Here is a 16,146-nt window from a genome sequence, read left to right on the forward strand (position 1 = left end):
CAACATGTCAAAGACATGATAAGGCAAACAAAAGAAATTGTTGAAGAGTATATGCAAAATAGTTTAATAAAATGGTGGGCAGATAAGGCAAATCATAAAAGAACAGAAAAGACCAATACATTTATGAAAATTCAGTTCCACAACTAAAGACATAGAAATTAAAATGTGGTAATCCTTTTTATCTATAAATAGGCCAAAAAGATGAAGATAAAAGCATGCTCTTAAAACCAACCCCGCAAATGTGTAGCTATCCCACCCTCAAGGAGGGGGAGCACAGCTCCTCACTCCTTAAGTGTGAGCTACTCACAGGGACATTCTTCCCTAAGTATAGTGTTGGGGGTGGGGGTGGGGGGTAACTACAGGGAAGAAATCGGACAAACATTACCTCAGCCAGGTGATTAAGGCCAACATCAAGTCATAATTACGATGATATGCGCCCTTACTATGGTGTGATGAAAATGGTACTCTCCCTCCTCCACACCCCTAACCCCAGTGTTATAATCATAAGAAAACCTCCAACAGAGAGGTATCCTACAAAATTCTTGACTAAGGTGCCAAGGTGCTCAAAAACAAGGAAAGTCTGGAAAATTGTCACAGCCAAGAGGAGCCTAAAGAGACATGACAACTACATGTAATCTGGTATTCTGGATGGGGTCCTGGAACAGAAAAGGGACATTAGGCAAGAACTAAAGAAATCCTGGTAACCATATGGCAATATATAAATGTATCAGATCAGCACATTGTACACCTTTAACTTGCACAACATATGCCAATTATATCTCAATTTAGAAGAAGACTAAGATAAAAACTTGATTTCATAAATTTACACATCTACTGATATCCACTTTAGAAGAAATAATAGTTACTGTAAGAAAACATTTTGAAATAAAATGAAAAAGTCATACATGCTATAAAAAGGAAAGGTAATATATACCAGCAAATGAGTGTTGAAGACTTAAAGATTGTCTGTACTCTATCACTTTTGTGCACGTGTGCATTTTGTCTTCCATGTGCACACAGTTTACGGTCGACCCTCAAACAACACGGGTCCACTTATACACAGATTTTTTTTCAACAAATACCGTAAATGTATTTTCTCCTCCTCAGGATTTTCTTAGTAACATTTGCTTTTCTCTAGCTTACTTTATTGTAAGGAAGCAATATACAATACATAAAACATACAAAATATGTGTTAAGTGATTGTTTATGTACAAGCAAGGAGATTGTTAGGAGGTTAGTACAATGATTCAGATGAAAAATAAGGATAGCTGAGATAAGTGCACAAAGGAAAATAAAAGGAACAATATAGTACATCAAAATATTACGAGGAAGGATCTGATGGGGGGTGGGGGCATTCTCTGATTTCTGTATCTCCAAATTATTTTTATAATAAACATGGATCACTTTGGTAAAGAGAAAAAAATGTTTTGGTATACATATACATATTATATGACTTTTAACATTTTTTATTTTGAAAAATTGTAGATTCGTATGCTAGAATATATTTGGAAGGAAAACTTGTTTATGTTAAATTGTAATGAGCCATCTTAATGTGCGCCCCTTCCCCCCATTCTTCTAGAATAAACAGACAACTAGTGGCTTTAAAAGTCATCAGCATGAATGAAGAGGAAGGAGTCCCATTTACAGCCATCCGAGAAGGTAAGAGGAGTGAAATGGACCCAACCGATATGTTTTAACTCAGGGGTCCTCAAACTACGGCCCGAGGGCCACATGCGGCCCGCCGAAAACATTTATCCGGCTCGCCGGGTGTTTTTGCCGCTGCTGTGTGCATAGGAATTTGTTCATAGTTTTTTTTTTAAAACTATAGTCCGGCCCTCCAACGGTCTGAGGGACAGTGAACTGGCCCCTGTTTAAAAAGTTTGAGGACCCCTGTTTTAACTCATTGATTGGGGGGGGGGGGGCGGGGAGAGGGAATGCATTGAGTCTATCCATTCAGTATCTAGCTTTTGATATTTCTAGAAGTAATAATATAATTGTAATTTTATTCTTCCTACCAGTTTTTCAAGTATAGTTACACTATCATTTTGCTACTCATTTTTGAGGAAATCAAGATTCAAAAGTATTGTATTAGTTGACCAAGACTATACACTCAATGAGTATTTATTTAGTGTCTTCTTGTGTGTTTGGTCCCATACTAAGTGCTAAGGCTATAGCTAATAACCTCAGAAAAATCCATATAAAAGATAAAATTAATAATATAATTACAATTAATAAACAATTTACTTGAAAATAATAAGTGGTTTAGATAGCATTTGAAAACCTCTTTGGGAAGGCATGTATGTCTATTGTTGTGCCTGTATTGTCTCTGTACCCTGGGGAGTATAGCAAGGGGGTGAGGGTGGACTTGGGTTTGAATCTTAGATCTACCAATTACTAGTGTGACTGTGGGTAGATTACTTTACCTATTTAAGACTTGGCTTATTGCAGAAAGAGGATAATAATATTACCTATTTCTTTTCGTTGTTATGAGGATTAAATGAGAATATGCACTTAGAGCACTAATCACGGTCCATTTTCAGAATTCAACAAATGCTGGCCATTATCATTCCATTCTTGTTTTATTTCCCTCAGTGATGACTTGTTCACCACCAAAAAACCACTATCGTGAATATAAATCTTTAAAATTCCACTTATTAACCTTTTACAAGAGCCATTTGAAATAAAATGAGAATGAGATTGCTGTCCATTTCATCAAAAACCCAGAGAAATGGCTCTTCCCTGGCCTCACTTTCCCCGTTAAACGACTTCATTCTCCCTTCCCTTCTGTATGTGCACATCCTGCCTGCACCACTCTGGGGTGGGGGGGGGGGGGGGGGTGGGGGGGGGGAGGGGGGGGTGTTGAGATGGATGAGAAGAAAAAGCCCAATCTTTGCTCTATATCATTTTCAGATGTAACAGAGCAGATGGTTCCAGTTACAACCAGTGTTATAATGGAGGTTTTTTTTAAAAAAAAAAAAAAATACAACATAAACTGAGATGAGAACCAGTTAGCATCCGTGTGGCTAATGGAGTGAGTAGACTTTGAAAGGAGCTTGGAAGGATGGACTATGCAAACAGGCACAGAAAAAAGCAATTCAGAAAATGAGTTTATAACTGAATTTGATGCCACTTTCAAAAGTCTTTCAGAGCCCCTGGGACATGTGTTCTTTTGAATTTAACTGGAAGGGCCAAATGGCTGTCAGGTTATCTGGGGATTCAGCCTGGTAGGATCAGGTGCATTCTGGACGAAAGCATGGTTTTAATATAATGGAAACTGCATTTACGAATGCACTTATCGGTGGTCCCCATTAAAGAGCGATCAGATTTAGAAAGAGATGTATGTAGGTTAAGGAGCATTTCTGCATGTAACACAAGTCCCCAGGTCACCAGCACAGGGAGGGACTCCAGGCCCAGGTTCACCCCATCCTCCATGCACTTGTCTGTTGCTTCAGACTTGCCTCACTCCAAGATTTTGCCCGCAGCCAAGTTTTTCGGGGTGATATTTGACCAATCCTTTTTTGCCAGTGTTGCCACCCGATGCTTCTCAGCATGGTTCAGGAAAGCTGGGCCCGTGTTGCTCTGTATGCGAAGCGTTTCTTTTACTGCACATTTACCAGGAGTTGGCTCTCCATCACAGGTGTTTGCAATTACACTTAGGATTCAACGGTGGACTTTGTAGGCTGGCTTTATGGACTTACCTTACTGAATGCGTTGCTTCACGATATGAAAAACCACACAGGGATTGGTGACACATTGCAGGTCGCCAGGCATCTAATTTCCAACAATGAGTGTTTCCTTTCCCACCAGTGCAGAAGCTGTGGGCCCTTGTTAGAGCCGCCTTCTCCCCTCAAGGAGATAGAAGGCCTCGCTGGAAAACGTTGGCACTGTCCCACTTCTCCTGCAAGAACTTTAAGGACGTGAGGCCAGGGAGACGGGAGGCTAAATGGGAAGGGCTGGAAGGCAAAGTAGGAACAGCTGGAATTCATTAGTTCAAATCCAGGGTCACTAGCTAAAAAGGCAACTGAAAGCCACGTGCAGGAAAACTGAACGAGTAATGCAGACTTCTTTAAAAAGCCTTGAAGAAGGAATTACTTTTCCTGACCAGTTTGGCTGCACTGATGCTCTAGCAGCCAAAGATTTATTGAGTATGATTTTACTGTATGTATGGTCTCTATGTAAGTGGAATACCTGTGGCAGTTTAATAATCTGGTCATTTGGAATACTTATTTGATCTTAACATGTAATACGAAATTAGCAAAAGTATGAACAGCACTAAGGGAAACATGTTTTAACACCCATGCCAGATAATCTTCCCATATTACCTCTTTCGATTCTCTTAACAACCTTTGAAGAGAGATATTCTTTTTCTTCTAATATATAGCTGTAATTCAAACCAAATCTCTCTCATTCGAACATTTGTACACCGTCTATGCATTCATGCTACAAATATTTATTGAGCACCTACTATGGCCAGGTATTTTGCTGGCCACCGGACGCACAGTAGAGCACACGATAGGCCCTTTCTCTACCCTCATTCCTTTGCTAATTAAAAGGATTAGCTACCTTCCAGCAACTTAGAAAATCATTCATAAGTGGCTCTAGAGTTATATTTTAAATGTTTATGTTTACAACTAGGAGTAGGCTGATATTATACGTTTTTGTATAAGAATATGTTCCCTAGTTTTATTAAACAGTGTATCAATATTTTGATAATGTGTAGTATTTTAAATATCTTCCTAAAAAATTAGAACCTTTTGGTTTAAAACCAGGACTTTCAGCCTGTTAGCAGCATTTTTTAGGAGCAGTCATAGAACTAACCTTTTTTGAGGACTAAGCATATGACATATTTCCCCCTCCCCCAAGACACACACACACACACACACACACACACACACACATTGTCTTTTTTAAAAACCCTTACACCAACTCCAGTAGGTAAAGTGTGTTGTTCTTGTTGTAGAGATGAAGGAATCTGAACTTTAGAGAGGTTAGGTAAGTTGACTGAGATCTCAGAACTAGGAATCAAAGTTGTTAGGTAGTAGATAAAATTTATTGTATTGTGATAAATGTAGAACTTCTTAACTCAAGCATTTCTTCTTTAGCAACAGTAAAAGTAAAAATCTGTTTTTATGATACATTTTGTATAAATGTTAAGCAAAATGCAGAAGAAACATTTAAAAAAATGATATATATCATACTTGTCAATTTTGATTTTATCATGAACTCTACAGCACCAGTAACTGCAGTGCCTAAATTAGAAACAGTTTTAGCTAAGAATCTTTTAAGATCATTCTCTAGTAAAAAACATTACAAAATAATTATTCCCAGTTCATATATGATAAAACTGAGCCAAAACTAGACTAAGGTTCCCCTAAGGTCATATGGTGAGGTACAGAATACCAATTAGAACCACTGATTCACTGATTTCCACAAATAGATTGAGCAGATCAGGTTGACAAGAAGTTCTTCATTAAATGCAATCAAATCATATCGAGGACATAGCATACTTACATTTTTATAAAACAAAATCTTGCCAGGATGATGCTACGTGATCAAATTACAATTCCAAAGAAATCAGATAATAACTACTTATTTAACATTTGTTTTAATATTTACCTTGATGATTTCTTTTCTTGGAATGCATAACTTGACTCACTTACTTGATCTGTGACACCTAGGCCAGAGGAAATGCAACATCAGGAAATACAAATTCTTTTTAATTCAATGCCTAGTGGGGGTTGGGAAGGAATTGGCTCCATTATTGACTCCTACATAAACTCGTTTCAACTGCCTGGCCTTCATTAATTCACGAGGCCTTATGAGCACCACGTGCCGGCACAGGCTGCGGGCTGGAGATGCAAAGACAGGGACAGGAACAGGACATGCCTTTGAGGAGCTCACAGCCTAGAAAGGGTGTTGACTACCATATATACCTGTGCCCTAGGACTTTGAGTCAGCCTTGTTCTTCCAGGTAATCATCATCTTTAACCTTTCCTTTAGATGATAAACTAAAGCAGAATAGCCCTAACTGGTTTGGCTCAGTGGATAGAGTGTCGGCCTGCAGACTGAAGTGTCTTGGGTTCAATTCCGGTCAAGGGCACGTGCCTGAATTGTGGGTTCAGTCCCCAGTAGAAGGCGTGCAGGAGCCGATCAATGATTCTCTCTCATCATTGAGGTTTCTCTCCCTCGCCTTTCCTCTCTGAGGTCAATAAAAGTGTTTTTTAAAAAATAATAAACTGAAGCAGAACAGAGTAGAGTATCCTCAAAATTTCATGACCCATTACACCTGCAAAGCATCCATTTTCAAAAAACTTGACTGAACCACAAACCCCAATGAAATGAACAAAACCAAGAAATTAAATATTCTCATATAGTTGCAAGATAAAAATAACTTTTTTCCTAAATTATTAAATATCTTACATATATGAGAATTGAATTAAATTCCATGTAATGTTAAACCAGTCAGTCATCCTAAACACCTTTATGGACATTGAAAATAAAGAAAGAAATACCTTGCATTTTTTAAAACATGCTTAATAACTTTCCGTTGTGGGTCATTCTCCTTGATCTTTGGGGTTATGCTGTCTTTTTTTCAGGTTTTTCTCTTTGGCTTTTCTGGGTGTTCTCATGATCATACCAAGTTAACATATGCAGAATTCTTACAACAATGCCTGGCATGTGGTAAATGCTCAATGAGTGTTAGCTATCATCATCATCATCATCATCATCATCATCAAAGTATTTTGGAAGCCCTCAAAGAAATTCCATCGTGATCCCATTTGTCTGGAGCTTTAAAGACTGCCCGATTTATCATTGTGTTTTTTCTTTGAAGAAAAACAAAAATTAGTAGACTCAGAATATGTGAATTATAAAAACAATAATTTTACAGGAATCAGGATGCTCTGGTTTTAAGACCTCTCCCTTCTCCCTCGGCTGCTTAGCATGCAGAAGACACCACATCCCGCTGTGAAGTTTATGAGGCAGCCTTGAAATTAGAAGAAAGATCTTCCCTTTCTGGGTTTGAGGCCCACACATCTGAGGCTGTGGGCATTTTAGATTCCTCTGGTGGATGGACCAAACAATATACCAACGCCATGAGATACATGCTTTAAACATCATCTACTCTTTCATGTAAATTCCCTATTCCTAGTCATTAAAAGTCACAGTTGCCCTGTAAGTATTTCAGTATTTCTTGGGTGTTAAAAAAAAAAAAAAAAAAAAGCAGTAGTAGACACGGCCATAACACAACAGTCAGGAAGACAACTAAAAGAAACAAGAAATAAAAGCACCATCAGCCAAAACACCCTATACCAACCAATTATAGGTATAGAAATGATATTAGGCAATTGGTGACCACAGACTCAATAGTAAATATTTATTGAATGCTTACAATATAGCAGACGTTGTTCTAGATACTGAAGACACAGCCATAAGCACAAGACAAAAATGCCTGCTCTTAATGGAGTTTATATTCCTAAGGGTGGAAACAGACAATAAACAGATATATAATATGTCAGTGTAACAAGTGCTACAATATGCCAGGGGTGATAAGTTCTATGAAGAAGGATAAAGCAGGGCACAGGGATGGAGATCACTGGGGTGGGGGTGTCAGGGAAGCCAAGACTTTGAGCAGAGACCTGAAGAAAGGGAGGGAGGAGGCGTGCAGGGAGCTGAGACAAGAAGGTGACTGTGAACACCCAGGGAGGAAATGTGTTTGGAAATGTCCAAGGAATAGGTAGGAGGCCAATATGTCTAGAGCCAAGTGAGCAAGGATAGGGAGTGTGAGTTGACGAGGGCAGAAATTATCAAGAACTCTGTATGAAATAAAGATTTATAGTCACTGATATTAGCAGTGAGCCTCATCCTAAGTGAACATCAAACTGAGCTTTTTAGCAAATGATAGTTTGGAGCCATTGTAATGAACAAAACATGCCATCATAATTTTAAAAATAAGCATCAGGAATTTTAGTAACATCATATTTAAGCGAGACTAAATTTTGTATTAAAAATAAATTTAAATATCTTTACAATATTCTTAGTAATTTCAGCTTCACCATATCCATTTAAAATCGAATTTTGGTGCATGTTTTGTAATATTGGGGGGGGGGGCATAGAGAGAGAAAATGAACATAATTTGCAAATAAAAATACACATAAAATACCAGCATGTTTAACTGATGGTTAGAAGTCATTGTAAGTATGGAAGGTGTTGGAAACTCTAGCAGAAACAGATATAAACAAAATTTTTAAAAATTTAAATTACAATTGGATGCAATAAATACAATATTATATTAGTTTCAGGTATACAACATAGTGATTAGACATTTACATAACTTATAAAATGATCACCCCAATAAGTTCAGCTTCCATATCTGACACCATACATAGTTAACACAGTATTGTTGACTACGTTCTATTTACTGTACTTTACATTCCCATGACTGTTTTAATAACTGGCAGCTTGCACACCTTAATCCCTTCTCCTTTTCACCCAACCCCCCTCCCATCTGGCAACCATCATAATGTTCTCTGTATCTATGAGTTGACAGAAACAAAATTTTAATTTATTAACCTGGGAGTGGGGATTTAGTGGGGCTCAAGGTGGAAGGGAGGGCCAAGTACCTGTTGTCTGGGATATTAATTCTAATTTGCAACCGTGTGCTGCTTGACATTTGCCAGGGATCCGAGCACGGAATCTGGTTCCATCCTCATGTCAATCCTATGAAGTCAGGTTGGGGAAGGCGTTATCTCTTTCTCACAAGGAGTGAACTGAGACTTGGGTTGAGATACTGCCCCGAGCTCACTTGGCTAGAAAGTGGCAGGATCCATAGGAGGGCTCCTGGCTCCACAGCCAGCTCTCCATTAAGACACTCAATAAATATACTTGATAAATTAAGTGCTTAGTCTTGGCTGAGTGTTGTACCGGGTGGTGTGGCGGCAACTGAAAGAGAAAGTCACTCCCGCTATTCGCATATAGCCTTCAGTCTGGGACTAGGGATATTAAGCAGATACCTATAAGACTGTACATGTACAAAGCAATGGACGTGTAAGAGTGAAGTAATACATTTAGCTCATAAGGATTCGGGGTGGCAAACAGTAAAGTTATACTATTCGTCAGTAGAGCAAGGTAGGGTTCATGGACAGAGCAGGGCTCCCTGGGTGGTAAGAGGTTGCCAGCTCAAACTAAGGTGAGCAAAGAAGGAAATTTGCTGGCTCGGAGGCCTGGAAACTACACACTAGCAGGGAGCCAATGATGTCACCAGGAGTCCGGGCCTGTCCATCCCCAACACTGTTTTTCTCTGCCTTAGTTTTATTCCCAGGTGTGGGTAAGCTGGCCAGGGCAGCTCCTGGTTAAAGCCTACAAGCTCAGCTTTCACCGTGTAGACGAAAGCACTTCTATCCTCATGACACTGGCAAAGTGGGGCTCTCCCACGCTAGGGCTTTGTGCCTGTCTCTGAACCAATCACTGTGGCCAAAGGGTGGCTGTGCTCTGATTGGACGGGCCAGGGTCACAAGCCCAGTCTTGGGTAAGGGTGGGTCAGCCCCACGGAATAGCAGGCACTGAGTAGGGGAGGGTTTGCTTCTCCAGAGGAAAATGGAGGCCCCCCCCCCCTGGAAGCGGGAATGGCTGCCAGAGTTGCATTACAATGGGAAAGGGTCATTGAAGGAAGTAATGTTGCAAAATTTGAAGGGAGCATTTGAGCTTGTTGTCAATCTTACAGAATTCCGGAGGAGAGCTGTTGCCCGAGATTCATGATATACGGGCATCCCCTGCAGAACATGGCTTTGAGTTTTTATTTGAGTTTTAATTTTTCCTTCCCCTTAAGTGTGAAGGACACTGTTTCTTCATATAGGGATACTCTGAGTTGAGACATCCCTTTTTTGTGCCTTTTCTGCTCTCTTCCCTTCTGTTTTATCTCTGAAACCACCAAAGACACAGCCTTTTAACCCCCCTGCCAGGAGCAGGCTGGGAGAGGTTAATAGGGGGACAGGGAGGACCTATGGAATACTTTCAACAATAAAGATTTAAATAAATAAATAAAGAACCCCCCAGCCAGGCACTCGCTGGCCTTTTGTGGTGACTTTTCCATTAAGGCTGCTCTTACTGACCAAATAACAACCTGTTATTGAAGCTGCAAAAAGTCCTCAGCCCTCCCCACACACTCCTCTGGGCTCCCAAGTTTGGCTCTGTCCCCTTTTCAAGTTTGCAGTTCTCCCCTTAAGAAGTCCCCTCCACTGTTTATTATGGTTTAACCATTTTTCACCCTATGCTCTTATCCCTGCCTTCTCCCAGTCCCACCCAACATCCCTTCTGAGCCCCTGTGGGACTTTGAATTTTAGAAAATGATTACGTGTTGCAAAGTCCTGCTCTAGAAGGCAGGCCACTCCATTTCCTGCCCGCCTCCGCCCCCCCCCCCCCCCCCCCATGGCCTTATCTCTCAGGCCTCCTCTCCTGTGACTCTGAAACAGAGATGATAAGGTCCCCAGAGGAAAGCATTTGCAAAGTGCTCTGAGTGCTTTGATGAAATTGATTGGGTAAATGGAAACATATTTCTTTTCAAACTGCTCTAGCCTATTAAAAAAGTAAGGTATGCAAATGCAATGACTCACCATTTAACAAATAATGAAGGTACTTTGTCATTTTAAATATTATTTCACAAGAGATATTTCCAGCAATAAAAAACCAGAACTGCTTGCTTTGAAATGTTTAAAAATATAAATACTGTTTGATATCTTTAAAGCAGGGCTTTCAAGATCGTTGATTGAGTTAACATTTTGTTGAATTTTTCTAGCTTCTCTTTTGAAGGGTCTGAAACATGCCAATATTGTGCTCCTGCATGACATAATCCACACCAAAGAGACACTGACATTCGTTTTCGAATACATGGTGAGTTGCCCCAGCATTTTACAAAGCATGAGGGAAAAGCCTGGTGCTTGTATAATGAATCTGTTAATATTTTATGGCATGATAAAATTTTCATTACAATGTGGAAAGTGTCATGGAAATTTTCATTATTACGATTAACAGAGCCTATTGTTCTTATGCTTATTCCTGAATCTTGCCTCTTTGCCCATTGTATTTGCTGTCTCTTTCCCCTCACCAGCAGTAATTAATAAGAATTTTGTGTTTGCCTCCTAAATAAAACGTTTACACTTTTAAAAAAATCTATTTTTAACCACCAGCTGAGCAGAGCCCAACATTTTTCATTGATAATGAAGATATAAGCCACCAGGTTTTAAAACATTGTATATAAGTTTACTAAAGAATAACTCACTGTAGTATTTCTGAGAGGGAAAACTATTCAAATATTAGCAGAAAGAAATCATACGGTATGTGTACTTGACTTGCCCCCGAGAAGAGTGGAAACTCCCTGTGTCATGGTGTTCAGGGACAGTCATTTACCTAAATAGAGCATCTTGTTGTGCCGGGAAACAAGCTTCCTTCTAAGAGCAGCCAGTTAGAAAGACACACTGGGTTTGACCTCAGCAGTGGGGTCTCAGAAAACCTGGCTGTGTGCCTTCTGCCCCTTATTCTCAAAAACCTGAACTTTGTACGACCTCTGGCAGTCAAATGTGCGGTCTGCTGTAGGGCACTGTGCAAGCACCACTAACAACAGCCTCTCCCCCGTTTCCTGTAGCACACGGACCTGGCCCAGTACATGTCCCAGCACCCGGGCGGACTGCACCCTCACAACGTCAGGGTGAGTGCTGCGAGGCGCAGGCCTCTCTGGCTCGCCCACCACAGGAGAATTTTGAAACAGGCTGACAGTGCAAAGCAAAGTCCCAGGACACAAAATAAGAAGATGGCCATCATTAATATTCTAGAGAAAAGTTAAAAAAAAAAAAAAGAAAATTGTCCTTCAAGATATGGAGCAATGTTTAGTGGTTTTCTGGATAGCCTAACCTTGTCAGTCATTGCTATCATGCAAATGTGTGCCTAGAAGCATAAGCCAATGAAAAGAATTGCACTGAGAAAAACAAGTGGAGGTAGGCCATCTTTTATAAAATAAATACCTTCTTCATGGCAGACTGCTGTGCTCTGTGATAAAGTTTGTGTTGTATTTATAGTTCCCACTAGAATTAGCCAACAAATCACCTGTGTTGGATCCTGATCAGTTACCTTTTTGCCTGTCCGATCAGGTCCTGTTGTCTATGGAGCTAGCTTCCATTTTTTCCCAGTCATTAGAATAGAAATAATAATGACCTCTTAACAGATGTAATTCTACTTGTGTTATAAATCATTTGTATTTTATACTTTTCATTCTCTAAAGTTTTATTGGCATTTAATTAATTAACCTAGACACATGAGATTTGCATATGTACTCATTCATTTAAATAATAATTTATGTATTAATTTATTCATTCAAGAAATACTTATTGAGGTCTTAGTACTATATTAAGTTCTGAGGTTTTACTAATGAATAAGTTGTATTTCTTACTTTCAGTGTGCTTAAAGCCCAGTAAGATAATGTGGACTTAAATGGGCAGTGAGAAGCAAAGTGACAAGGCTATGGCTGTGTTGATAGGAATATTATGAGACTCTTAATGAGCAGCTTAATCTCCTCTTAGAGGCAAGTGGGGAAAGGTTGAGGGGTGAGGAGTTGAGAGGAATGAAGAAATCTTAATAGCTATTGGAGAATGGGGTAGGGAACTAACTAGGGAAACCAAGGAAGTCTAGGAGTGTATTAAATATTCTAATGAGAATGAAAATCATTAAGCTATCTGCATGTTTATGGGATTATTTTTTAAATGGCAGTGCTGCCATAGCCAGTGTTGCTCAGTGGATAGAGCGTCAGCCCTGAGGACTGAAGGGTCCCAGATTGGATTCTGGTCAAGGTCATATATGTGGGTTGCAGGCTGGATCCCTGGCCCTGGTCAGAGGCACATGTGAGAGGCAACCAATTGATGTGTCTCTCTCACATCAATGTTTCTCTCTCTCTCTCTCTCCCCCTTCCTTCCACTCTAAAAGTCAATGGAAAAATATCCTCAGGTGAAGATTAACAAATAAATAAATAAATAAATAAATGGCAGTGCTTAGCCATTTGAATAGAGCAGTGGTTCTCAATCTTCCTAATGTCGCGACCCATTAATGCAGTTCCTCATGTTGTGGTGACCCCCAACCATAAAATTATTTTTGTTGCTACTTCATAACTGTAATTTTGCTACTGTTATGAATCATCATGTAAATATCTGATATGCAGGATGTATTTTCATTGTTACAAATTGAACATAATGAAAGCATAGTGATTAATCACAAAAACAATATGTAATTATATATGTGTTTTCCGATGGTCTTAGGCAACCCCTGTGAAAGGGTCGTTCGACCCCCAAAGGGGTCGCGACCCACAGATTAAGAACCGCTGGAATAGAGGAGCAGAGAAAGTAGACAGTTTATTGATTCAGAGTTGGGGTTTTGCCAGATAAGTGAGAGGAAAAGACCATTTGGCAAGAGAATTGAAGAGAATGTCAAAAGGTTAAGCTGGTGGTCAGTGGCTTCTAAACTGAGGGAAGACGTGAAGATAGGCAGAGTGCGGAAAGCTAGGTAGAAAGCAGAAGAGTCAAGAAACTAGACTAGAGGTGTTGATTACATAGAAAAACGGTTGCAGGAAAAATAACGGTGAGAAAGATTTTCAGGCTTATGTGACTCACATATAAGTCACTGTGCTAAATGCTTCAGAGGAAAAAAAGACATGGAAGACAGATTCTGGCCCTCAAGACACTTACATCCAAAAACAAGATAAAAGAAATACACACCAATACTATTACATGGCATTTGTGAATAATGCCAAGTAAGAAATAAGACCTAGTTTGTAGATGTGTAAAGAAGTAGAATATATTTTCTCATTTTAAGAGGCTTCATTTAAGCCAGAAATCAAAACATACATTCATTTTAAGAGGCTGAAATAGGGGAAGATGTTATAGAAAGGAGGAACGTGTTCACCAAAGGTACAGAGCAGGGAAATAGAGGATGTATTCAAGGAAGAGGATCCCAGAATCATGGACTGTTAGGGCGACGGGGCCGACAGTGGTTTTCAGTTTTCGGGTTCTGACCCATTAGTGCAGCTGTGGGCAAACTACGGCCCGCGGGCCGAATCCGGCCTGTTTGAAATGAATAAAACTAAAAAAAAAAAAAAAGACCGTACCCTTTTATGTAATGATGTTTACTTTGAATTTATATTAGTTCACACAAACACTCCATCCATGCTTTTGTTCCGGCCCTCCGGTCCAGTTTAAGAACCCATTGTGGCCCTCGAGTCAAAAAGTTTGCCCACCCCTGCATTAGTGGGTTATGAAATCAATGTGGTGATTAGCAACCAACATTTTAAAAAATGAAATGAAATGGGTTAGAAGAGAATAGAAAATGTTTTGTGCAACTTTTGTTCTAGTTGAAACTGTACTTATATCTGGATATGGATGTAAATACTGGGTACATATATATTTGGTTGCAATACAAAAAAAAGTTTTAAAAACACTGGGCTGATCTAACTTTTTTGTTTTGCCGAATTGGAATCTAAGATTTGAGAGGACAAATATTTTGCCAGAGGTTATAGAAACAGCCCTTGCCATAGCTAAATATGATTCTTGGTTAGGATGCTTTTCCACTACTGCCATATTGCACCTCTGGTCCTGTTGGCCTGACATGTAGAATATATTAGTGAAGTGGGGTACATAAGTCTGGGGAAATTGATTGGGTAGGTGGCCAAGAGCCTCACTTCCTAAGATGTGGACTCTATTCCTTAAACATTAGAGTTATTAAAGGGGGTTGAGTTGAGAGAGCATGACATGATCAGAAGGAAATTTATGTAACTGTGGTCTGTGGGATGGATTAAAGAGAGGAGACTGGAGTCAGAAATTCCAGTTGGGAGTTTATTGATGTGGTCTAGCCCAGTGCTTCTCAAACTTCAGTGAGCAGATGAATGACTTGGGGGTCTGATCCAGGCAGCCTACAGTGAGCCTGAGCTTCTGTTTCTAACATGATCCCGGGGGATGTGGATGCTGCTGGTCAAGGAACAAACTTTGAATAGCAAGGATCTAGGTAAGACGTAATAAAGGCCTAGATTATTGGAGTGAAGGCGAGAATGGAAAGGAATGTGAAAAATGGAAACAATGAAGAGTTCATCCAGGACATGAAGAGGGAGAGGGTGGGGACAAACATGGCTGATTTTGAGTTTGATTGACCAGGAGAATTATAGCTCTATTACTAGAAATAGAAGAAGTTGGTTTGGAGAAGAGGAGGAGTCCTATCTTAGATGGAATGAGCTCCTAGTTGAGGTTAGGGTTAAAGTTATATATATATATATATATATATATATATATATTATATATATATATATATGGAGAGAGAGAGAGAGAGAGAGAGAGAGAGAGAGAGAGAGAGGAGAAAAGAGGAATGTGGATCTTAGAGGGAAATAGTGAGTTAAGTTTTGGACATTTTGAGTTTGATGTGATTATAGGATGTCCAAGTGAACTTCAGACTATTTGGGTCTAAAGTTCAAGAGAGAGTCTGAGTTGGAGATAAAGATTTTGAAATCTGCAGAATACTGTTGTTAATTGAGTCAGTTAGTAGATAAGATGGCTAAGGGGGAGTATGTGGAGTGATAAGAGAAGGTCCAGGATGGAGCCCTAAGGAATTTAAATATATTGGAGATCAGTAGAGGAAGTGGATAGAACCCATAAAAAAAGAGACTTCAGAGAAGTAGGAGAAAAATTATAAGGTTGTGTTACCAAGGAAGAGCTTCAGGAAGGTCAACAATTCCAAATGCTGCAAAGAGAAGGAATGAGAGGTATCCATTGGATTTCCACAGCAAAAGGCATTGGTGACCATGGTAAAACAACAACAACACCTAATGAATGACATGATCAAAATAGTTGCTTATGATGGCAAGACCTACTGTGTTATCATGGAGTGAGGGTGCCTGGAGAAGCAGACCGATGGAGGTCAGCTTGCCATGTTACACTGATGTCAAGGGAGCAACAGCTGTGATCTCGAGAGAATGATGCCGGGTGGTGGGTGTGTGGATGAGAGTGACAAGAGGAGTAGAGGAAGATGTAGCTGGATGTCAAGAAAGTCTAAGCAACAGGGGTTTTTACTTAAGGGTAGAGAAGGAATGGTTTTGAAGTGGGGTTGAGGAGTCAGGAGGCAGCT

General features: G+C 39.8%; 1 protein-coding gene across 6 annotated transcripts in view; it reads left to right on the top strand.

The window, feature by feature from the left end:
- The window catches only part of CDK15 (cyclin dependent kinase 15), a 73,461-nt gene that overhangs the window by 4,929 nt on the left and 52,386 nt on the right, over positions 1–16,146 (top strand). For all 6 annotated transcript variants that reach the window (XM_070421859.1, XM_070421860.1, XM_070421858.1 and 3 more), the window contains exons 4-6: positions 1,580–1,659; positions 10,793–10,887; positions 11,639–11,701. In XM_070421859.1, coding sequence (XP_070277960.1) covers positions 1,580–1,659; positions 10,793–10,887; positions 11,639–11,701 — 238 coding nt within the window. The remainder of the gene's footprint in view (positions 1–1,579; positions 1,660–10,792; positions 10,888–11,638; positions 11,702–16,146) is intronic.

The sequence above is a fragment of the Myotis yumanensis genome, unplaced genomic scaffold (assembly GCF_028538775.1).
Source record: "Myotis yumanensis isolate MYYU_CA2020_CCGP unplaced genomic scaffold, mMyoYum1.0.hap1 SCAF_8, whole genome shotgun sequence".
Classification (NCBI taxonomy): domain Eukaryota; kingdom Metazoa; phylum Chordata; class Mammalia; order Chiroptera; family Vespertilionidae; genus Myotis; species Myotis yumanensis.